General features: G+C 38.9%; 1 protein-coding gene across 1 annotated transcript in view; it reads left to right on the forward strand.

Annotated features, from left to right (window-relative positions):
• Positions 1 to 26,232, forward strand: part of THEGL (theg spermatid protein like) — a 72,154-nt gene that overhangs the window by 32,064 nt on the left and 13,858 nt on the right. Inside the window, exons 5-6 of the mRNA XM_050790208.1 lie at positions 17,875 to 18,012; positions 24,153 to 24,267. Coding sequence (XP_050646165.1) covers positions 17,875 to 18,012; positions 24,153 to 24,267 — 253 coding nt within the window. The remainder of the gene's footprint in view (positions 1 to 17,874; positions 18,013 to 24,152; positions 24,268 to 26,232) is intronic.

Here is a 26,232-nt window from a genome sequence, read left to right on the forward strand (position 1 = left end):
AGCATATATGAAACTGAATTACTTTTTATTTTTTTGGAGACAGAGTCTTGCTCTGTTACCCAGGCTGGAGTGCAGTGGCCTGATCTCGGCTTACTGCAACCTCCACCTCCTGGGTTCAAGTAATTCTCTTGCCTCAGCCTCCCCAGTAGCTGGGATTACAGGTGTGAGCCACCATGCCCAGCTACTTTTTGTATTTTTAGTAGAGAGGGAGTCTTGCCATGTTGGCCAGGCTAGACTCAAACTCCTGGTTTCACGTGAGCCACCCACCTGGGCCTCTCAAAGTACTGGGATTACACACATGAGCCATCGCGCCTCGCCAGACCTGCTTTTTAATCTAATGTTGAGGTGGATACTTGCTTCAGAATGATATTTACAGGCTACAATCATTGGTGTATTTGTTTACTTGTAAAAGTTTGTTCAAGAAGATGAATTCAATAATATTTTCAAATTTCTTAGTGAAGATCACTTCATTTTTTTTAACACAAGAATACCAGTTGTACATGATTAATTTTATCTTCTTTCTAGAAAATACAGAAATGATCTTTGCATGTTTGGTGACATTTTATCATTATGTTTGGTGGCATGTTACTATTAAATTTAATTCAGCAAATATTTTGCTACAACAGAATACCTGAGGCTGGGTAATTTACAAAGAGAACAGGTTTATTTAGCTCACGGTTCTATAAACAGAGAAGTATAAGAAGCATGGTGCTGGCATCTGCTGGGCTTCTGGTGAGGGCTTTTCATGCTACTTCATAACATTAAGAAGAAAGTCAAAGGGAAAGCAGACATGTGCAAAGAGGGAAAACCGAGGGACATCTAGTTTCATAACAACCCATTCTCATGGGCACATTCCTGTCAAAACTAATCCCGGCTCAAGAGAGTGAGAACTCACTCACTACCGAGAATGGTACCAAACCATTCATGAAGCATCCGTCCCCATGACCCAACACCTCCCATTAGGCCTCAACTTCCAACACCACCACACTGGGAATCAAATGTCTTTTTTTTTTTTTTTTTTTTGAGATGGAGTCTTGCTCTGTCGCCCAGGCTGGAGTGCAGTGGCGCGATCTTGGCTCACTGCAACCTCCGCCTCTGGGTTCAAGCGATTCTCCTGCTTCAGCCTCCCGGGTAGCTGCGATTACAGGTGCCCACCACCTCGCCCAGCTAATTTTTGTATTTTTAGTAGAGATGGGGTTTCATCATGTTGGCCAGGCTGGTCTCGAACTCCTGACCTCAGGTAATCTGCTTGCCTCGGCCTCCCAAAGTGCTGGGATTACAGGCATGAGCCACCGCACCCGGCCTGGGAATTAAATTTCAGCATGAGCTTTGGTGGAGGCAAACAAACATATCCAAATTATAGCACAGGGGCAAAGGCAAGTAAGACACTATTACTGCTTTTAAGGAGTTTATCATCTATTATGGGGGATATACAAGGTCGATTAAAGTAATAACTAAGAAGCCTTTGGAGTTCAATAAAGAAGAGATTATATTTAGTTGGGAGGGATCAAGGAGGAGAAAAAAGCTGAATTTTTCCTTTCCCTAGTCTATCTTCCTAAAAGTAGCCTCAATTTTCTCATGATTTCTTCCAGAAAAAATAAATAAAATTATGCATATATATATCTTTTGCCCTTTAAAAAAAAAAAAAAAAGCAAAAGGAATCTTTTGTGTGTGTGTATGTTTATATGTGGTTTCTTTCTGGTAAAATCCTTGATCTTCTCTCCTTTAAAATGTGTTCCCCAGACTTGAGCCATCAATATATTATCTTCACAAGCTGCCGTATTTGTGTACCATTAAATTATTTATTCAGTATTTGTATTTAAATGACATGTGTCTAGTACAACTCTTAAAATACCACTCATTCCCTCTAAATTCACTCAAGTGCTACCTAAAACCATTTGCAATACCATTTGCGGTATGTGTGCATCACATTTGCTTCATATTATTTTAGACTTTTCCCTTATATCTTTATTTTACTTAATTCTGTACTGTATAATAAGAATATATTTTAAAAGGCAACAAAAATCTACTGTAGGCTTACAACTCAGAGAACTAATTTTGTCATATTCTAATCTGTTTTTTTTTTACTATGGGTGTATTTACATATATAGCCTACTTAAAGAGTTAGAGATAATAAATATATAATTTATATAGTGCTTTTTGCACTTAAAAATCTTTCTAAACTTTTAAGGAAGAGTAGATAATTTATTAAGCAGGTAATTCTTCTATTGTTAGAGATATAGTATATTTCCAATTTTTATAGCATATGTAACATTGTTGTGAATGAACTTGTTCGTGCATGAAATTTTCATGAATTTTTAATTATATACATGGACTTGATTGCATGAGTTAATTACTGCATCTAAAACTAAGAATGTTGTTAAGGCTTTTTTTTTTTTTCTTTTGGAGGCTGGAGTGCAGTGGTGTGATCTTGGCTCACTGCAACCTCTGCCTCCCGGGTTCAAGAGATTCTCCTGCTTCAGCCTCCTGAGAACTAGGACTACAGGCACACGCCACCATGCCTGGCTAATTTTTTTTCTTTTTCTTTTTTTTTTTTTGTATTTTTAGTAGAGACGGGGTTTCACCATGTTGGCCAGGCTGGTCTCGAACTTCTGACCTCATGGGATCTGCCTGCCTCGGCCTCCCAAAGTGCTAGGATTACAGGTGCGAGCCACCACGCCTGGCCTGCTGTTAAGGCTTTTGATGCTCGAATTTGCTTTTGGTGCTTGCTGGTTGGATGATTAAAGCTTTCTGCTAAGTTAGCTCTCTGAGGAAAGACTGTTGGGGGAGGGGAAGGAGACGGGTACAGGCAGTGAGGGAGTTTAAAGTAACAAGAAAAGGATGAAGATACTATTATTTACCTGAAGTCTGGTTTTAGATAAAATACTAGTTTAAGGTGGCCATTTCTCTATCTCTTTCAATATATAACTTTAACAAAAAGTTAACGAACTTTTTCTGGAAAGGGCCAGATAGTAAAGTTAGCCACACAGTCTTTGTTGCAACTACCCAGCTCTACCATTATAGCACCAGAGCATCCATAGACATTATGTACATTGAACATATACACATTGTATGTGATGCAATACAGCTTTAGAATTCTTGCATCTATGTCCATGAGGGATATCGGTTTGTAGTTTTCTTGTATTGTCCTTGTCTGGTTTTGGCATTATGGTAATGGTGTCCTCATAGAATCACTTGGAGAGTATATAGACTTGGTATTTATTGGTATTTATATAGTGGAATTCTCCAATGAAGTCATCTGGGCCTGGAGTATTTTGGTGAGGTGGTTTTTAAACTATAAATTTATTTTATAGGTACAGGGCTATTCAGATGACCTATTTCTTTCTGAGTCAGCATTGGCAGTGTGTGTCTTTCAGATAATTTATTAATTTTGTTGAAGCCGCAATCTGTGGAATTTTTTTTTTTTTTTTTTTTTTTTTTTGAGACGTAGTCTTGCTCTGTCACCCAGACTGGAGTGCAGTGGCATGATGTCTGCTCACTGCAATCTCCACCTCCCAGTCTCAGGCGAACCTCCCACCTCAGCCTCCGAAGTAGCTGGGACTACAGGCATGGCATGCACCACCATGACCAGGCTAATTCTTCGTATTTTTAGTAGAGAGGGAGTTTCACCACGTTGATCTGGCTGGTCTTGAACTCCTGACCTCAAGTGATCCACCCACCTCAGCCTCCCAAAATGCTGGGATTACAAGCATGAGCCACTGCACCCAGCTCATTTATTAATTTCATCTGTTTTAAAATTTATTGGCATAAAGTTGTTCATATATTTTCTTACTTTTGATAGCTATGCAATCAACCCCTGTGATGATTCCCCCAACCCCTCGTTTCTGGTATTAGTAGGTTGTGCCTTCTCTCTTTTTTTGCTGACATTCTGGCTAGAGATCTATCCGTTTTTGGTTCCATTGATTTTCTCCATTATTTTACTGCTTTTTATTCATTGATTTCTCCTCTGATCTTTATTACTTCCTTTTTTCTGCTTACTTTTTATTTTATGTGCTTTTCTTTTTCTAGTTTCTTATGATGGAAACTGAGATTGTTGACTTGAGACCTTTCTTATTTTTTCTAATATAGTCATTAGTGGGGTGCATTTTTCTCTAAGTGTTGTTTTAGATGCATTCCACAAATGTTGATATATTGTGCCTTAATTTTCATTTAGTTGAAAATACTTTCTAATACCCTTTTTGATATCATGTTTCAGCCATGGATATCAGATGTATATTATTTAGTTTTCAAAACATATGGGGGATTTTCCAGATGTCTTCCTATTGATTTCTAATTTAATACCACTATGGCTAAAGAACATATTTTGCATTATTCTAGTCCTTTTGAAACTTCTTTTATGTCCCAGAATATGATCTATCTTGATAAATGTTCGATGTGCACTTGCAAAGAATGTGTATTTTGCTCTAATGGGTAAAGTGTTCTATAAATGTCACTTAAGCCAAGTTGGTTGGTAGTCTTGTCCAGGTTTTCTACACCCTTACTGATATTCTGTTTACTTACTTGTTCTATCAGTTATCATGATGGAATATTGAAATTTCTGACCATAATTGTGGATTTGTCTATTTCTCCTTGCAATTCTATTGGTTTTTACTTTATGTACTCTAAGCTCTGTTATTAAATGCATAAAACTTCAGAATTACAGTTGAGCATCCCTAATAAAAAAAAAATCTGAAATCCAAAATGCTCCAAATCCAAAACATTTTCCATGTTGACATGACTGGAAAGTTACACTCCTGACCTCGTGTGATGGGTCATGGTCAAAACACAAGCACACAACCCATAGTTTATTCATCATCCATAAGGGAAAGTAGACGCATTCCTCTTTCTGCACTCCCATGCAAGGACATCTATGCTAGTTAATCAAATGGTTTTGTTTCAGGTAGAAAATTATTTAAAATATTCTATAAAATTACCCTCAGGCTATATGTATTCGGTAGATTTGAAACATAAATGAATTTTGTGTTTAGACTTGGGACTCTTTCCAAGATATCTCATTATGCATATACATATTTATTCCTCAATCCAAAAAATTAAAAATCTAAAACACTTCTAGTCCCAAACATTTTGAATAAGGGATACAGTTAACCCCTTTATTATTACAAATTGACCCTTTTTATCATTGGTAACATATGTTTTACTCTGAAATCTACTTTGTCTGTTGTTAATACATCTATGGCAGCTTTCTTTTCATTATTGTTAGCATGACATATATTTTTTATCCATTTACTTTTAACCTATTTGTGTCTTTACATTACAAGTACATTTGTTATAGGCAAATGTTGTTTTTTTATCCAATCTGATAATCTCTGTTTTTAAATTGAGGTATTTAGATCATTTACATTTACTGTGATTACTAATATGTTCAGATTTAAAGCTACCAACTTGCTGTTGTTTTCTGTTTAGTCCATCTTTCTTTCGTTCCCCTTTCCCCTCTTTGTTGCCTTCTTATGTATGTATGTATGTATGTATGTATGTATGTATGTATGTATATATTCGAGATGGAGTTTTGCTTTTGTTGCTCAGGCTGGACTGTGGCACAGTCTCGGCTCACTGCAACCTTTGCCTTCCGGGTTTAAGCAATTCTCCTGCCTCGCCTCCTGAGTAGCTGGGATTACAGGTGCCCACAGGTGCCTGGCTAAATGTTGTATTTTTAGTAGAAACAGGGTTTCACCGTGTTGGCCAAGCTAGTCTTGAACTCCTGACCTCATGATCCACCTGCCTTGGCCTCCCAAGGTGCTGGGATTACAGGCATTAGCCACTGTGCCCGGCCTGTTGCCTTCTTTTAAATTAATTGATTTTTTATTATTCCAACTTATCTTCTTTGTTGGTTTATTCACTATAAATTTTTTTGTTCGTTTTTTAGTAGTTACTTTAGAACTTATAATGTACATCTTCAACTTATCACAGTCTATCTTTCTATCTTTAATTAATTAATTAATTAATTTTTTATTATGCTTTAAGATCTAGGGTACATGTGCACAATGTGCAGGTTTGTTACACATGTATATATGTACCATGTTGGTGTGCTGCACCCATTAACTCGTCATTTACATTAGGTATATCTCCTAATGCTATCTCTCCCCTCTCCCCCGACCCCACGACAGGCCCCGGTGTGTGATGTCCCTTTCCTGTGTCCAAGTGATCTCATTGTTCAATTGCCACCTATGAGTGAGAACATGTGGTGTTTGGTTTTCTGTTCTTGAGATAGTATGCTGAGAATGATGGTTTCCAGCTGCATCCATGTCCCTACAAAGGACATGAACTCATCCTTTTTTATGGCTACATAGTATTCCATGGTATATATGTGCCACAATTTCTTAATCCAGTCTGTCACTGATGGACATTTGGGTTGATTCCAAGTCTTTGCTATTGTGAATAGTGCTGCAGTAAACATACGTGTGCATGTGTCTTTATAGCAGCATGACTTATAATCCTTTGGGTATATACCCAGTAGTGGGATGGCTGGGTCAAATGATATTTCTAGTTCTAGATCCTTGAGGAATCACCATACTGTCTTCCACAATGGTTGAACTAGTTTACAGTCCCACCAACAGTGTAAAAGTGTTCCTATTTCTCCACATCCTCTCCAGCACCTGTTGTTTCCTGACATTTTAATGATCGCCATTCCAACTGGTGTGAGATGGTATCTCATTGTGGTTTTGATTTGCATTTCTCTGATGGTGAGTGATGATGAGCATTTTTTCATGTGTCTGTTGGCTGCATAAATGTCTTCTTTTGAGAAGTGACTGTTCATATCCTTTGCCCACTTTTTGAGGGGTTGTTTTTTTCTTGTAAATTTGTTTGAGTTCTTTGTAGGTTCCAGATACTAGCCTTTTGTCAGATGAGTAGATTGCAAAAATTTTCTCCCATTCTGTGGGTTGCCTGTTCACTCTGATGGTAGTTTCCTTTGCTGTGCAGAAGCTCTTTAGTTTAATTAGATCCCATTTGTTAATTTTGGCTTTTGTTGCCATTGCTTTTGGTGTTTTAGACATGAAGTCCTTACCCATGCCTATGTCCTGAATGGTATTGCCTAGGTTTTCTTCTAGGGTTTTTATGGTTTTAGGTCTAACATTTAAGTCTCTAATCCATCTTGAATTAATTTTTGTATAAGGTGTAAGGAAGGGATCAGTTTCAGCTTTCTACATATGGCTAGCCAGTTTTCCCGGCACCATTTATTAAATAGGGATTCCTTTCCCCATTTCTTGCTTTTGTCAGGTTTGTCAAAGATCAGATGGTTGTAGATGTGTCGTATTATTTCTGAGGGCTCTGTTCTGTTCCATTGGTCTGTATCTCTGTTTTGGTACCAGTACCATGCTGTTTTGGTTACTGTAGCCTTGTAGTATAGTTTGAAGTCAGGTAGCGTGATGCCTCTAGCTTTGTTCTTTTGGCTTAGGATTTTCTTGGCAATGTGGGCTCCTTTTTGGTTCCATATGAACTTGAAAGTAGTTTTTTCCAGTTCTGTGAAGAAAGTCATTGGTAGCTTAATGGGGATGGCATTGAATCTATAAATTACCTTGGGCAGTATGGCCATTTTCACGATATTGATTCTTCCTATCCATGAGCATGGAATGTTCTTCCATTTGTTTGTGTCCTCTTTTATTTTATTGAACAGTGGTTTGTAGTTCTCCTTGAAGAGGTCCTTTACATCCCTTGTAAGTTGGATTCCTAGGTTTTTTTTTTTTTTGAGTCAGAGTCTTGCTCTGTAGCCCAAGCTGGAGTGCAGTGGCGTGATCTTGGCTCACTGCAAACTCTGCCTCCTAGGTTCACGCCATTCTCCTGTTGCAGCCTCTCAAGTAGCTGGGACTACAGGAGCCCACCACCACGCCCGGCTAATTTTTTTTTGTATTTTTTTAGTAGAGAGGGATTTTCACCATGTTAGCCAGGATGATCTGACCTCGCGATCCGCCCGCCTCGGCCTCCCAAAGTGCTGGGATTACAGGCATGAGCCACCGCGCCTGGCCAGGTATTTTGTTCCCTTTGAAGCAATTGTGAATGGGAGTTCACTCATGATTTGGCTCTCTGTTTGTCTGTTATTGGTGTATAAGAATGCCTGTGATTTCTGCACATTGATTTTGTATCCTGAGACTTTGCTGAAGTTGCTTATCAGCTTAAGGAGATTTTGGGCTGAGACAATGGGGTTTTCTAAATATACAACTATGTCATCTGCAAACAGGGACAATTTGACTTCCTCTTTTCCTAACTGAATACCCTTTATTTCTTTCTCCTGCCTGATTGCCCTAGCCAGAACTTCCAACACTATGTTGAATAGGAGTGGTGAGAGAGGGCATCCCTGTCTTGTGCGAGTTTTCAAAGGGAATGCTTCCAGTTTTTGCCCATTCAGTATGATATTGGCTATGGGTTTGTCATAAATAGCTCTTATTATTTTGAGATACGTTCCATCAATACCGAATTTATTGAGTGTTTTTAGCATGAAGGGCTGTTGAATTTTGTCAAAGGCCCTTTCTGCATCTATTGAGATAATCATGTGATTTTCGTCTTTGGTTCTGTTTATATGCTGGATTATGTTTATTGATTTGTGTATGTTGAACCAGCTTTGCATCCCAGGGATGAAGCCCATTTGATCATGGTGGATAAGCTTTTTGATGTGCTGCTAGATTCAGTTTGCCAGTATTTTATTGAGAATTTTTGCATTGATGTTCATCAGGGATATTGGTCTAAAATTCTCTTTTTTTGTTGTGTCTCTGCCAGGCTTTGGTATCAGGATGATGTTGGCCTCATCAAATGAGTTAGGGAGTATTCCCTCTTTTTCTATTGATTGTAATAGTTTCAGAAGGAATGGTACCAGCTCCTCCTTGTACCTCTGGTAGAATTCGGCTGTGAATCCGTGTGGTCCTGGACTTTTTTTGGTTGGTAGGCTATTGATTACTGCCTCAATCTCAGAGCCTGTTATTGGTCTATTCAGGGATTCAACTTCTTGTTGTTCTTTGTTTTTTAGTAGTTAATGTAGAACTTACAATGTACTTCTTCAACTTATCACAGTCTATCTTTCTATCTTTAATTTATAATACTTAATGTATCATGTAAGAGTTTTTTTTTTTTTTTTTTTTTTTTTGAGGCGGAGTTTTGCTCTGTCATCCAGGCTGGAGTGCAGTGGCGCAATCTCAGCTCACTGTAACCTCCGTCTCCCAGGTTCAAGCGACTCTCCTGCCTCAGCCTCCCAAGTAGCTGGGATTACAGGCATGCGCAACCACACCCAGCTAATTTTTGTATTTTTAATAGAGTTGGGATTTCAGCATGTTGGTCAGGCTGGTCTTGGACTCCTGACCTTGTGATCCACCTGCTTTGGCCTCCCAAAGTTCTAGGATTACAGGCACGAGTTATCGTGCCCGGCCTAGTGTAAGATTCTTACAATGGTATATTACCATTTCCTTACTTCTGGCCTTTGTGCCACTGTGATCATACATTTTACTTCTATAAATCTTACAATATATTATTGTTATTTTTGCTTTAAACAGTCAAATCTTTTAAGGAGATTTTTAAAATAAGAAAAAGTGTTTTATATTTACCTGCGTTCTTACCATTTCCCATACTCTGCATTCCTTTGTGTAGATCTATTAAATCTATACATTTCATTTTGTATTTTTCTTCTTCCTCAAGGGCTTTCTTTAATAATAATAATTTTTTTTTTTAATTGAGATGAAGCATCGCTCTGTCACCCAGGCTGGAGTGCAGTGGTATATTGGCTCACAGCAACTTCTACCTCATGCTTTCAAGTGATTCTTCTGTCTCAGGCTCCCAAGTAGCTGAGATTACAGGTGTGCACCACCATGCCTGGCTAATTTTGGTGTTTTTTATTTTATTTATTTATTTTAGTAGAGACAGGGTTTCACCATGTTGGCCAGGCTGGTCTCGAACTCTTGACCTCAAGTGATCCGTCTGCCTCGGCCTCCCAAAGTGCCAGGATTACAGATGTGAGCCACCATGCCCAGCTTATACTTTTAGTTCAGGCCTGCTGCTGCTGAATTCTTTCAGCTTTGCATATCTTAAAATTCTTTATTTCACTTTCATTTTGAACTGTATTTTTGGTGGGCATAGAACTCCAGATGGACAAATACTGCCTCACTATCTCCATTATTTCTGATGAGACTTCAACTGTTATTTTGCTTTAATTATTTTTCTCTTTGTCTCTGTTTTTTAAAAATTTGATTATAATATATCTTAATGTTTTTTTCTTAACATTTCTTCTGTTCAGGGTTCATTAACATTGGATCTTTAAATTTATGATTTTCATCTAATTTGGAAAACTTTCAGTTATTATTATTTTAGATGTTTTTTTCTGGGCTCTTTCCAGGCTCTAGTTAGACGTATTAGACTGCTTGAAGTTTTCCCACAGCACATTGAATGTGTTTCCTCATCTCTGTGTTTTATTTCTCTCTATGTCTTCATTAATCTTTTCTTCTACAGTGTAATATTTGTCTCACCCAGAGTATTTTTCATCTCACCCACTGTAGTTTTTAATCTTTAGAGGTTCATTTGGGTATTTCTATATTTTGTCTCTACTTAACATGCTCAGTCTTTTCTTTGCCTTCTTGAAAACATGCAATACAGTTACAATAGCTGTTTTAATGTTCTTGCCTACTAATTTTATAATATATCATTTCTGGGTCTGTTTCTAATAATTGATTTTTCTCATTATGGGTCATAATTTACTGCTTCTTTGCATACCTGATAGTTTTTGATTGGGTACCAAATATTGCAAATTTTACCTTACTGGCTCCTGGATGTTTTTGTATTCCTATAAATATTCTTGAGCTTTGTTTTGGGATGTAGTTACCTTATTTCTAAACAGTTTGATCTTCTGAGGTTTTCTTTTTTTAAAAAAATTAGCTTTATTGTGATTAATCCACTTACCAAATAATTTGCTCATTTAAGGTATATAATTTAATATAAAAGTATAGTGGCTTATGCCTATAATCCTACATTGGGGGGCTGAAGTGGGAGAATCGCCTGTGCTCAGGAGTTAAGACCAGCCTGGGCAACATAGACCCCATCTCTGTACTGAAAAAAATTAAAAATGAAAAATTAAAGTGTATAAATCAGAGTTTGGTAGTATATTCACAGGACTGTGTAACTATCATCAAAATCTAATTTTAGAACATTTTGTCTTCCCTAAAAGAAACATTAAACTCATTAGCAGTCAATTCTTATTCCAACGTCTCCAAGCCCCAAGCAACCACTAATCTATTTTCTGTTCCTATAAATTTACTTATTCTGGCAATTTTATATGAATGGAATCTTACAATATGTTGTTCTTTGTGACTGTCATTTTGCTTAGCACAATATTTTCAAGATTCATCTGTGTTGTAGCATGTATAAGTACATTTGTTTTTATGGCTAAGTAATCTTTAATTGTATGGCTTTGCCACATTTTATTTATCAATTCATCAGTTGTTAGACATTGACCTCTTTTTACATTTTGGCAAAAGTAATGCTGCTATGATCATTTGTGTACAAGCTTTTGTGTGAATTTATGTTTCATTCCTCTTGAATATATAGCAGCAGTTGAATTGCTGTTTCACATGATAACCCTATATTTAACTTTTTGATGAACTGCTAGACTGTTTTCCAAAGTGACTGTGTCATTTTATAATCCCACCAGTAATGAATGAGAGTTCCAATATCTCCACATCCTTACCAACACTTGTTATTATCTTTTTGATACAGCTGTCCTCCTATGTGTGAAGCAGTACTCATTGTGGTTTTGATTTGCATTTCCTTAATGATTTTTGATGTTGAACATTTTTTCATTTGTTTATTGGCATTTGAATACCTTCTTTGGAGAAATGTTCATCCAAATCCTTTGTCCATTTTTGAGGCTTGCTTTTAAGTTTTTTTTTTTTTTTTTTTTTTTTTTTTTTTTTAAAAAAACGGGACTGGTGGCTGGGTGTGGTGGCTCATGCTTGTAATCCCAGCACCTTTGGGAGGCCCAGGTGGGTGGATCACTTGAGGTCAGGAGTTTGAGACCAGCCTGCCCAACATGGTGAAACCTCATCTCTACTAAAAATACAAACAATTAGCTGGGTATGGTGGTGAGCACTTGTGGTCTCGGCTACTTAGGAGGCTAAGGTGGGAGGATCACTTGAACCTGGGAGGTCGAGGCCATGATTGCCTTGCTGCACTCCAGCCTGGGTGATAGAGTGAGACCCTGTCTCAAAAATTAAGTTACTGGAGATGTCTTTATTCTAGGGATAAACCCAGTCCCTATTATTTTATTATGCCTGGAAGTGGAAGTCTCTTGTAAGCATTTTAATTTACCAAAGTATTTACTTTAAAAATACTATCATTTGTATTTCATGACCCAAGGATTTATGCTGTAATACTAAGTGAAAAATTTGAACATAAAACTGTATATATACTGTGATCCTACTTTTATTTTAAAATGTTTATTCCTTAAGCATACCAAGATATTTCCCATCTCAAGGCCTTTTTCACATTTTCTCCTCTGCCTAGAATGCTTTCCCCATTTTTAAGTCACTAAGATGTTTTGATCCTTTAAGTCTCACCCTGGGTCTCAGCTTTTCACAGAGACCCTCCCTGACTATTCTCTTCAGCACAACTTTCAACATTCTCACAAACCTACCCAGGAAGCCTCTATCTCTGCTGAATAGTTGATGCCTTCACAGTATTCACCATAACTATTTACAGTTACGTGTTGCTTAATGACAGGGATATGTTCTAAGAAATGCATTGTAGGAGATTTAGTTGTTGTACAAACATCATAAAGTGCACTCACACAAACCTAGATGGTATAGCCTACTACACACCTGAGCTATGTGGTGTAGCCTGGTGCTCTTGGGCTACAAAGCTGTGCAGCATGTTACAGAATACCGTAGGCAATTATAACACAATGGTAAGTATTTGTGTATCTAAACATATCTATACATAGAAAAGGCACAGAAAACTATGGTATAAAAGATAAGAAATGGTAAACCTGAATAGGACATTCACTAAGAATGGAGCTTGCAGGACTGGAAGTTGTTCTGGGTGGGTCAGTGAGTGTGTGGTGAGTGAACGTGAAGGTCCAGGACATCACTGCATGTAGACTTTATAAACACTGTACACTGAAGTTATACTGTTTATGAAAATTTTTTTCTTTAATAATATATTCACTTTAGCTCACAATAAGCTTTTTTTAAAAAATTTTATTTATTTATTTATTTCTGAGACAGGCTCTTGCTCTGTCACCCAGGCTGGAGTGCAGTGGTGCAATCTTGGCTCACTGCAACCTCCTCCTCCCGGGTTCAAGTGATTCTTCTGCCTCAGCCCCTCAAGTAGCTGGGACTATAGGCATGTGCCACCACACCCGGTTAACTTTTGTATTTTTAGTAGAGTCAGGGTTTCACCATGTTGGCCAGGCTGGTCTGGAACTCCTGAGCTAAGGTGATCCCCCACCTCAGCCTCCCAAAGTGCTGGGATTACAGGTATGAGCTACTGTGCCTGGCCTTTATAAGCTTTTTAACTTAAAAAACAAACAAATAAACAAACAAAACTTTTTGACTTTTATAATAACGCTTAGCTTAAAACACAAACACATTATACAGCTATCCAAAAATATTTTTTCTTTATATCCTTATTATTATTTTTTAATCCAATGGACTCTACTTGATATGTATCCTTATAATATAAGCTTTTTTTTTCTATTTTAAAATGTTTTAAACTTTAAAACTTTTTCTTTTTTTTTTTCAGAGAAGGTCTTGCTCTGTTGCCCTTACTGGAGCGCAGTCATACTGCTCACCATAACCTCAGCCTCCTGGGCTCACGCAATCCTCCCACCTCAGCCTCCCAAGTAGCTGAGACTACAGGTGTGCGCCACCTGGTTAATTGCTTTGGATTTTTTTGGTAGAGACAGGGCTTTGCCATGTTGCCCAGGCTGATCTCAAACTCCTGGGCTGAAGCAATCCACCCGCCTGGGCATGGTGGCTAGCACCAGTAATCCCAATGCTTTGGGAGGCCAAAATGGGAGGATAATTTGAGGCCAAGAGTTCAAGACCAACCTGGGCAACACAGTAAGACCCCCCATCTCTAAAAAAATTAAAAAAATTATCTGGGCATAGTGGCACATGCCTGTAGTCCTAGCTACTCAGGAGGCTGAGATAGGAGGATTGCTTAAGCCCAGGAGTTTGAGGCTGCAGTGAGCTATGATCACACTGCTCTCCAACCTGGGTGACAGAAAAAGAAGGTACAAATAAAGATTAGCCTAGGCCTACAGAGGGTCAGGATCATTCATATCACTATCTTCCACCTCCACATCTTGTCTCACTGGAAGGTCTTTAGGAGCAAAACATGCATGGAGCTGTCATCTCCTATGATAAAATGCCTTTTTCTGAAATACCTCCTGAAGGACCTGTCTGAGGCTGTTTTTTTTATAAGTAGAAAGAGTACACTCTAAAATAACAATACAAATACATAAACCTGTAACATATAGTAAATACATAAACCAGTAACATAGTTGTTTATCATCACTATCAAGTATTATGTACTGTTTAAAACTGGATTTTACAGGGAAGTAAAAAAAAAGTATTATGTACTGTACAGAATTGTATGTGCTGATGGGTTTGTTTACAGCAGCATAACCATAAACATGTGAGTCATACATTGTGCTATGATGTTATGATGGCTACAACATCACAAAGCAATAGGAATTTTTCAGCTCCAGTACAATCCAGTATAATTGTCGTATAGGTGGTTCATTGTTGACTGAAAGATCATTACACAGTGCTTGACTGTATTTTACATTTGGTATTCTCCGCTTGACATAGGGAAAAAGCTGCAAGAAAGCAGTGATTATCCTATTCTCCACTCTCTTCTAGTGAGTGCTCCTAACACAGCACCTGGTGCTCCATAAGTATTTTTTGAGTGTATAAATAGAGGGAAAAAAGACTCAAATTATTCCAAGATATTACCCGTTACTATCTCTGAATAGTGGACTACTGTATGCTTTTTGTTTCTCTCTCTTAAACTTTATTTTACAAGTTTTCTATACTGAATATTTGTCCCTTTTACAATGAGAAAAATGCAGCATACTCTATTAAAATAATATTTGAAGCTGGGAGTGGTGACTCACACCTGTAATCCCAGCACTTTGGAGGCTGAGATGGGCAGATCACCTGAGGTCAGGAGTTCAAGACCAGGCTAGTCAACATGGCAAAACCCTGTCTATACTAAAAATACAAAAATTAGCTGGGGGTGGTGGTGTACACCTATACTTCTAGCTACTTGGGAGGCTAGGCAGGAGAATTGCTTGAACCCAGGAGGCAGAGGTTGCAGTGAGCCGAGATTGCACCATTGTACTCCAGCCTGGGTGATGGAACAAGACTCTATCTCCAAAAAAAAAAAAAAAAAAAAAAAAAAATGAGTACCTCCTCCGTTGACAGCACTGTGAAACTTGGATGCGTGGATGACTCTGGGAGGAGGAGAGGTACACAAGGGCAGCAACAGTACATTCTGTTAATATGCAGCATCTATAAGGAAAAGATACGCAAATATGAAATTAAAAATCAATATAAAAGTTGATTAATAGAATCATTTGAATAGTGCTTTGTGAATTATAAAATAACACACACTTCTCTTGTTTAGCCTTCATAAAACCATACATTGTTTATTTTCTCCATTTTATAGAACACCTATGTACTTTTAGGTGTTGGCAGCATAAGGCATAAGTATTACGGTCAGTACAGATTTTCCTGGCATTTGTTGGTTGCCATTCCCACCTGAGAGTATGTTGTGTAGCAGATTTGTCTTTGGTGTCTTCTCTTTTTTTTTTTGTATTTCTCACTCACTGCTTGGGCCTCTCCCCTCAGGTCTACTCTCCAAGCACATCTTGCCTTTGTGCCGCTCATTGGCTGCATAATCACCTTCTTCCCAACCACTGTGGCCCCCCTTGCCTGAGTCTAAGGTCTCCGCAGTATGCCCCATTGTTCAAAATCACACTTCCTTCTGTATCTCTAATTCCCAAACTGAACCGCCATTTCCTGCAAAAGTCTAATCCCAGGTAAGGGCTGGAGATTTCCTGCCTGTTTAAGCTGGGCTGTGTGTGTGTGTGTGTGTGTGTGTGTGTGTGTGTGTGTGTGTGTGTGGTGAGTCAGTGCAGTCAGGCAGTGGAGTCAGGGTTGGGCAGCCTCTAGCCCCCTCAAAAGATGTGTATGATGGTGTAGACAGGCCTCAAGACTGGGGGGATAAAGACTTACATGCAGATTAAGGCTTACAAGTCACCATTTCAGCCTAGATGTAAAGGATATTTACAGCTGCAACCAGCAGACAGAGGCTTGGGCAGAGGGATGCAGATCTGTATCTGTGAACGTCCTAAAGAAACAGAGGTCCTTATAATACAAGCAAAAGTGGGACTGCAATTTGAGTTAACATCAGGTCTGGGGTTAGTCAATGTCACTTCCTTTTCCACTGATGATATATTTTGTTAAGGAAAGATTGAAGGGTACGGTGGATAAGAAGAACAATGGTGGCTGGGTGTGGTGGCTCATGCCTGTAATCCCAGCATTCTGGGAGGCTGAGACGGGAGCATCACTTGAACACAGGCATTCAAGGCTAGCCTAGATAATATAGCAAGCCCCCATCACTACAAATATAAAAAGAAAGCTCAGCATGGTGATGCAAACTTGTAGTCCCACCTACCCAGGAGGCTGAGGCAGGAGCATTGCTTGAGCCCAGGAGTTTGAGGCTGCCATGAGCCGTGATTGTGCCACTGCACTTCAACCTGGGCAACAGAGCAAGATCCTGCTTCTAAAAATAATAAATAGACAAAAGAAGAACAATATTATTACTTATCCTAAAAAATCATAGTTAACAAGCCCCAGTAATGATTATTCTGTGCACATCATCAAGTAGAATGTATTCCTAAACTCAGTTATCTAAAAAAGTATCAATATAATTCATCCTATAAAATAGAAATGTAAAAATTTTTATTTATATATAGATGCTAAAGGAAGTATTTGGTTTTAAAAGCAAATTTTCTCTTCATCTGTGTATCTTTTGGTCTATTTGGAAAATGTAATTGCCAGGCATGGTGGCTCATGCCTTTAATTCTAGCACTTTGGGAGGCTGAGACAGGAGTATTGCTTGAGCCCAGAAGTTCAAGACCAGCCTGGAGAACATAGTGAAACCCCATCTCTACAAAAGAATTTTAAAAAGTTGCTAGGCACAGAGGCATATGCCTGTGATCCCAGCTACTTGGGAGGCTGAGGTGGGAGGATCACTTGAGCCCAGGAGGTTGAGGCTGCAGTGAGCCGAGTATGACCCTGTCTCAACGAAAAAAAAGAAGATGTCAGCCAGGCGTGGTGGCTCCCGCCAGTAATCCCAGCACTTTGGGAGGCGGAGGCGGGTGGATCACGAGGTCAGGAGATCGAGACCATCCTGGCTAACACGGTGAAACCCCGTCTCTACTAAAAATACAAAAAACTAGCCGGACGTGGTGGCGGGCGCCTGTGGTCCCAGCTACTCGGGAGGCTGAGGCAGGAGAATGGTGGGAACCCGGGAGGCGGAGCTTGCACTGAGCCGAGATTGCGCCACTGCACTCCAGCCTGGGTGACAGAGCAAGACTCCGTCTCAAAAAAAAAAAAAAAAAAAAAGAAAGAAAGAAAGAAAAAAAAGACGTCATTTATTTCAGAAAACTATCTGTTTTGAGTATAATAGAGGCCAATTGAAAACTTGATGGGTGTAACTATTTCTAAAGTAATTTCTCCTCACGTGGAAAACAACTCATCAATAATAAACCGTCATACCTGCTCCCCTAGGCCTGGGGATCAATGTTGGAAACTACTATGATAATTTGAAATCATGCTTGTTTCATTTACTTCTTTTCTCTTCTATGACTTGCAGGGCTCAATATTACTACAGCTGTGGAAGAGAGTCTGTAATTTGGGAGATCACTCCTCCTGCGTTGTTTAGACAACCCTCCAAAAGGATCCAGAGGCTGTCACAGCCCAGTGGATTCAAAAGACAGTGTCTACTAAATAGGTAGAGTATCTTGAGAATCTCTGTAAATCCTAATCTAATTTGGCCAGATGTCTCAGTATTTTTTTTCTAGTTTTAGTGTGTGCAATTTCATGAGCTAAAAGTCCACTTGTGTTCCAAAGCATCAGGTAAAAAAAATCAAATATTTGCAGCAATTGTAGGTAATGAGAAGATCATCTTCAGTAATTATATTTGGCTCAAATTGTGGTGAAACTAAAATTTATACTCAACCTTACCATTGTTAGCCAGTTGAAAGGAAATATGCAACTAAAACGCCACAGGTTTTTGCAGTTTGTGGAATTTGTTCTCCTATATCTCTCTGACTTTGAGGATACTTTTTCTTCCTTTTGCTTTGAAGGCTGAATTTCTTCTTGTCTTTATAAGACCACTAGGTGGTACATTTTCCATGGGAGCTAAGACTGTGATATGGTTGTTGGAAAAGCTAATTCAATGTTAGGTTGCATTAGTGGAAGATATACAGTGCACAGTTATGGAGAGCTGATAGTGCTACTGTGTGCTACTTTAGTCAGAACACACTGGGCATGTATGTGCAGTTGTGGATGTTATGCCTTAAGAAATGATAATAGGCCGGGTGCAGTGGCTCACGCCTGTAATCCCTGCACTTTGGGAGGCCAAGGCGGGCGGATCACGAGGTCAGGAGATCGAGACCATCCTGGCTAACACGGTGAAACCCCGTCTCTACTAAAATACAAAAAATTAGCCAGGCGCGGTGGCGGGCACCTGTAGTCCCAGCTACTCGGGAGGCTGAGGCAGGAGAATGGCGGGAACCCGGGAGGCGGAGCTTGCAGTGAGCCGAGATGGTGCCACTGCACTCCAGCCTGGGCGACAGAGTGAAGACTCCGCCTCAAAAAAAAAAAAAAAAAAAAAAAAAAGAAATGATAATAAACTTGAGACTATTCAGAAGGTGGGAAATGAGATATTGGGCTTCTGGAAACTATGTTGTGTGAAAAATAGTTAAGAGAAATGACATGTTTAGTTTAAAAAAGATAATAAGAAAGTGGCAACAGCTGTGTTTAAATATTTAAAAGGGTTGGCAACTGGAGGAGGAAGAAGAGGTGAACGTGAAATTACTTTATGTTAATCCTAGAACTAGAAGTAGAACATTGACAGGGCAGCAGACGTCAGCTTAGGGTAGGAAAATCTTTCTGACTAGCTATCAGGTAATGGAAACTGTCCAGTAACGGAGGGTGAGCAGGCATTCCACCCTAATCCCGGAAAGTTTTCAAGCCACACTGGAATTGTGACTTTACATGGATTTTAGAAAAGGTTCCTGCATTCAGAGAAAGGTTGAACTAGACAGCTTGAGTCTTTTCCATCATAGAATACTGTTAAAGAAGGCCCAATTCTTCCCACAAAGTTTCCTCAATTACTTATTTATCAATTTGTTCAATAAAATCTGCCATATACCAAATACATAAAATTTGGTAGTTATGTATACACATAAATTTGGTAATGTGTCTATTGTTATAAACAAAGGAATACTTTATTGCCACTTCTTGAGAGACCTCAGTTTGATGTTACATGTAAATAAAATGCCCTTTAGTGTTAAAACATTTTGTATTTTTTTAAGTTTATATTTCCCTGCTTTTCTAAGTAGACTTTTCTGCTGCTTGAACATACATGTAACCGTTGTTCATTGGCTTAAGCTCTTTATTATGAACATCAACTATTTTATAATACTTTAATATAGAAAACTTCTCAGGAGCTGTTTAAGTATAAAGCCAAGATTTTCCTTAGGCTAAATGGTCTGACTTCCGTGCTTTCAAATTATGAGATGTTTGCTTCTCATAATTGTTTCTGTCATTTCTCTTTTTGTCAAGGGAATAGTCTCTAACCAACCACTTTTTAAGTCTTCTGTGAATTGGAAACAGATCACCAAGTTTGTTATAATTATGTGAAGGAAAAAAGCAAGTGCTTAGTGAAGACACGCAGGGCTATCCAATAGATGACAGATATGAGCCTGGGCTTTGTGACATATATTTTAGTTGATTAACTGAAGGAGCTCAACTGCATATTTGAGCAAGTAGAAAAAGTAATCAGCAAACTTGAACACAGGTCAATTGAGATTATCAAGTCTGAGAAACAGAAAAGAAAAAGAATGAAGTAAAATGAACACATCTTCCGAGACCTGTGTGACACTTTGAAGAGTATCAATGTAGCTGTAATGGAAATTCCATAGCAGAGGAGAGAGATCAAGCAGTGGGAGAAATATTTGAAGAAATAATGAGCCAAAATCTCCTAAATTTGATGAAAAATATTACACATCCATGAAACTCAACACACTCCAAACAGGATAAACTCAAAGAGATTCAGAACTTGACACATCGTGATCAAACTGTTGACAGCCAAAGACAAAATCTTGAAAGCAGCAAGAGAAAAACAACTCATTTTATACAAATGATTTGCAATAAAGTTAAAAAGTAATTTCTTATCAGAAACCATGAAGGCCAGAAGGCAGTGGTATGCCATATTTAAAGCACTGAAGGATTGACCAGGTGTAGTGGCTCACACCTGTAATCCCAGCACTTTGGGAGGCCAAGGTGGGTGGATCATCTGAAGTCAGGAGTTTGAGACCAGCCTAGCCAACATGGTAAAACCTCATCTCTACAAAAAATACAAAAATTAGCCAGAAGTGGTAGCTCATGCCTGTAATCCCAGCTACTCAGGAGGCTGAGGCACAAGAATAGACTGAAAGTAAAAAAATAGACACAAATAGACTGAAAGTAAAAAAATGGAAAAAGATATACCATGCACACCAACCAAAAAAGACCTGGATTGGCCAAACTGATATCAGACAATATAGACTTTATGACAAACATTGTTACTAGAGACAGAGAAAGGTCATTTTATATCATAAAAGAGTTAGTCCATTAAAAAGGGAGGTGGAGGTTGCAGTGAGCAGAGATTGCACCACTACGCTCCAGCCTGAGCTAGAGAGTGAGACTCTGTCTCAAAATAAATACATAAATAAAATAAAGCACTGAAGGAAAAAGACTGTAAGCTAATAATACTCTTTTTAGCAAAATTATCCTTCATAACTGAAGGGGAAATTACAGTATTCCCAGATAAGCAAATATTGAGAGAATTCATTGCTGGCAGACCTGCTTTATGAGAAATAATAAAGAAAGTCCTTCAGGCTAAAGTGAAAGGACAGTTAGCCTGGGCAGTATAGTGAGATCTCATCTCTACTGAAAATAAAAAATTTAATGGGGTGTAGAGGTGAATGCCTGTGGTCCCAGCTACTCGGGAGGCTGAGGCAGGAGAAATTGCTTGAGCCTGGGAGGTTGAAGCTGCATTGACTGTGTTACTGCATTCCAGCCTGGGTGACAGAGTGAGACCGTGTCTCAAAAAAAAACCAAAAAAAGACATTTAACAATAACTCAAATCCAAATAAAGGGCACAAAAAGAGTTAACTACATAGGTAAATATAGAATGTAGCACATTTTATATAGTACATTATAATTACATTAAAATGTAAATATGTATATATTTTTGTTTGTAACTCTTTTTCTTCAGCCTGACATAAAAGACAACTGCCTAAAGCAGTAACTTTTTTTTTTTTTTTTTTTTTTGAGACAGAGTCTTGCTCTGTCACCCAGGCTGGAGTGCAGTGGTGCAATCTTGGCTCACTGCAAGCTCCCCTCCCGGGTTCACACCATTCTCTTGCCTCAGCCTCCCAAGTAGCTGGGACTACAGGCGCCTGCCACCATGCCCGGCTAATTTTTTTTTTTTTTTTTTGCATTTTCAGTAAAGACGGGGTTTCACCATGGTAGCCAGGATGGTCTTGATCTCCTGACCTTGTGATTTGCCCGCCTCGGTCTCCCAAAATGTTGGGATTACAGGCGTGAGCCACGGCGCCCAGCCAAAAGTAACTTTTATGCATTAAAGGACACTACCAAGAGAGTGAAAAGACAACCCACAAAATAGGAGAAAATTTTTGAAAACTATATATCTGATCAGGGACTAATATTCAAAATATATAAAAATAATCCTGAAAACTGTACCATAAAAGACAACCCAATTTTTTAAATGGGCAAAGGATTTAAATAGACATTTACCCAAAAAAGATATACAAATAGACAAGAAGCATATGAAAAGATGCTGAGCATCATTTGCCTTCCTGGAAATGCAAATTAAAATCACAATGAGACACCAGTTCACACTTACAAGAATGGTAAGGATGATGATAAGAAATAATAAATCAACAAAACAATAACATATCGTTGAGGATGTGGAAAAATTGAAACCCTTATACATTTCTGGTGGGAATGTAGAATACTGCAACTGATAAAGAAAACAGTTTTTCAGTGCCTCAAAATGTTAAATATGGAGTTATTATATGAGCCAGCAATTAGACTCCTAGACATGTACTCAAGATAATTAAAAACATACGTTCACACAAAACTGGTACACAAATATTCCTAGCAGCATTATTCATAATAGCCAAAACCTGGCAGCAATTCAAATGTTCGTCAATGGATGATGAATAGATAAACAAAATGTGGCAATCATACAATGGAATATTATTCAGCCATAAAAAAGAAAGAAGTGTTGATATATGAATCTTCTAAACATGCTAAGTGAAGGAAGGCAGACACAAAAGGCTACATATTTGTATGAGTCTATTTATTTGAAATTCCTGGCCTGGTGAGGTGGCTCACACCTATAATCCCAGCACTTTGGGAGGCTGAGGTGGGCAGATCACTTGAGGTCAGGAGTTCGAGAACAGCCTGGCCAACATGGTGAAACCCCATCTCTACTAAAAAATACAAAAATTAGCCAGGCATGGTGGCGTGTGCCTGTAATCCGAGCTACTTGGGAGGCTGAGGCAGAAGAATCGCTCGAACCCAGGAGGTGGAGGTTGCAGTGAGCCCAGATAGTGCTACTGCACTCCAGCCTGGGCGACAGAACAAGACTCCATCTAAAAAAAAAAAAAAAAAAAAAGAAATTCCAGAATAGGCCAATCCATAGATCCAAATCCATAGAGACTGAAAGTAGATTATTGGTTCCCAGGATTCTGAAATTAGATAGTGGTGATGGTTGCATATCTTTGTGAATATTTTAGAAACCACTGAATTGTATACTTTAAAAGGGTAAATTTTATGGTATGTTGATTGTATCTCAGCAAAAAAACAAATCCCAAACTAATAGCCTACCCCTGGAGAGTAATCATGTTTTTATTTGAGAAAAAACATTTTCCATATTAGGCTCGTAAGTTTGTCATTTAATTGGTAGGTTTTTGATTAGGGAAAGAAATATGTGGGGAACAGCCTATGAAAATTGGCCAAGTGGCTGGCAATTATGACCAGCACTATCTTAAATCATACTGCAGAGGAGACTGACCATTGCAGAGGGTGGCTGGAATTTTTATTTCAGAGATTTAAGAGGAGGAATTGTTATAAAATGAAGTGTTTTTCATAATACGGGTCACAACTCATTCATAACAGATCATAAAATCAGTTCCAGTTTTTTTCATAATGAAATTAAATTAAAATTTAAAAACTGGAATGCATTGTATAGGGTATTATTTCATAATAATTTTCATTTCAGATACACAAACACACATTTGCATGTACTGTATCACAATATAAAATATACTGTTTTTTTTTTGAGACTGGGGTCTCTCTTTGTCACCCAGGCTGGAGTGCAGCGGTGCAATCTTGGCTCACTGCAGCCTTGACCTCTTGGGCTCAAGTGATCCTCCCGCCTCAGCCTTGCAAGTAGCTGGGACTACAGGTACATGCCACCACACCTGGCTAATTTTTAAATTTTTGTAGAGACAGGATCTCATCATATTTGCCTGACTGGCCTCAAACTCTAGGCCTCAAGCAATCCTCCCACCTCCACCTCTCAAGGCAGAGGGATTACAAACATGTTGGGATGTCTGTTGGGATTACAGACATGAGCCACTGTGCTGGCAAAAATGTACTTCTTACTGTTGATCAGAGTAAAAAAATTTTAAGAAACAACAATCTGATAGAAAGAGCATGACTGTGGGATAGATGTTCCTAAGATAGAAGCAGTGTATATAATTGATTAGAAGTTGATCTTAGCAATGGAAAATCCAATTGTTGTTTCTCCATCCAACAGCTGTAATATTTCATGTTTCCATTTGCATATAGACCCTTCAGTGATAACTCAGCAAGAGATTCTCTTCGAATCTCTGATCCTTCTCCCCGGATATTACAACTCTCAGTAGCCAAAGGCACAGACCCAAACTATCATCCTTCAAAAAAAGTAAGTGTGCCCATGTGGAAGAAACAGTTCCTGATTGACTTGTAACATACTACCTACCCTCTTTTTCTAGATATGTTTTCCTTTCTTCCTGCTTATTTTTCCCTCTTATCAAATGAACTTTTCTGACTCTTTCCTCCATGGCTAAGGTATCAATCAGGATTGCATCAGAGAAGCAGAACCACTATGGGTGATGTAGAATACAGGATTTATTATAGGAATTAGCCCTTCAGCAATTGTGGGAACTGGTGGAGAAGCCTGTGGAAGCCTGTTATGGCAGCTGGGACTTGAGTCTGGTTATACATCTAGAAGCAATGAGATATAATAGGGGCAAGTCAGCAGTTCCCTGGAATATGTCTATGATAGGGGAAGCCTCTATGGGTTCTTTAGGCAAGGAGGGTCTAACCTCTTCAGATGGAGGAAAGATTGATTCTAATAGCAAGGGAGGCTCAGCAGTATTTTGGTGTTTAAAGTCCCCAGCTTCATTGGAATCTGCCCATATATCCTCATTCCAATGTTCAAGGCCCCACTCTTTTCCAATCATTGCCCTAACTTTAGCATAAAAGACTGTTCAAATTTGGAAATTCAATTTTCACTGTAATTCACCCACTCACAAAATTGGATTCTGGGTCTGGTTTTCAGAATGTTCAGCCCTATGCAGTTAGAAGATAAGGCTTTCAAAATTTTAGGGAAGTCATAGAAGCTTTCTGATTCTGTATGTGGACATTACTGTGGAATTTTATTTTTTAAATTTTATTTATTTATTTTTTTGAGACGGAGTCTCATTCTGTCACCCAGGCTGGAGTGCAGTGGCCGGATCTCAGCTCACTGCAAGCTCCTCCTCCTGGGTTTACGCCATTCTCCTGCCTCAGCCTCCCGAGTAGCTGGGACTACAGGTGCCCGCCACCTTGCCTGGCTAGTTTTTTGTATTTTTTTTAGTAGAGACGGGGTTTCACCGTGTTAGCCAGGATGGTCTCGATCTCCTGACCTCGTGATCCGCCCGCCTCAGCCTCCCAAAGTGCTGGGATTACAGGCTTGAGCCACTGCACCCGGCCTATTTTTTAATTTTTTTAAGACAAGGTCCCACTCTGTCACCCAGGCTGGAATGCAGTCATGTGATCACAGCTCACTGCAGCTTTGACCTTCCAGGCTCAAGTGATCCTCCTACTCCGGCCTGAATAGTTGGGACCACAAGTGCATGCCACCACAATCAGCTGATTTTTACATTTTTTGTAGAGACAAAGTTTCCTTATGTTGTTTAGGCTGGTCTTGAACTCCTAGGCTCAAGCGATTCTCCCACCTTGACCTCCCAAAATGCTGGGATTACAAGTGTGAGCCACTGTGCCTGTCCTACAGATGTATTTTAAAGGCCTGAGATTACCATTTTCTTTTCTCAAAGTTCTTCAGTTCACTTAGAAGCAACCAAGCAATCCTACTGTACTTATTTATTTCACTAAAATGTTTGCTTGCAGCAGCTGCTTCATCACCCAAAGCCTTTCTTTCTGTTTTGCCACTGCATGCCATGGACTATGGTGTATTTTTTTTCACCACTAGCAATAGGATCATTAATGCCTTTAAATCTAATCAGTTTGGAAAACAAACTCCAGATAATCCAAAACCAATACAGAGAACCCAGCCTTAAAGTTCTCATCTAGGTGTCTGTTGCTTTATGCCAAACCACCCCCAAACTTAGTGGCATAAAACAACAATGATTTTATTATGCTCAAGGATTTTATGACTGAGAAATTCTGACTGGGCAAGCAGGTATGGCTCTTCTCTGCTCTATGATGTCTAGGGCCTCAGCTGGGAAATCTGTAATGCCTTGGGTGTCTGAAATGGTGGGGGACTGGAATCATCTGGAGGCTCCGTTACACTTGTCTTAGTCAGCTTGGGCTGCTGTAACCTAAAACCATCGTCTGAGTAAATTAAACAAAAGACATTTATTACTCACAGTTCTGGAGCCTGGGA

Source organism: Macaca thibetana, chromosome 5, assembly GCF_024542745.1.
Source record: "Macaca thibetana thibetana isolate TM-01 chromosome 5, ASM2454274v1, whole genome shotgun sequence".
Classification (NCBI taxonomy): domain Eukaryota; kingdom Metazoa; phylum Chordata; class Mammalia; order Primates; family Cercopithecidae; genus Macaca; species Macaca thibetana.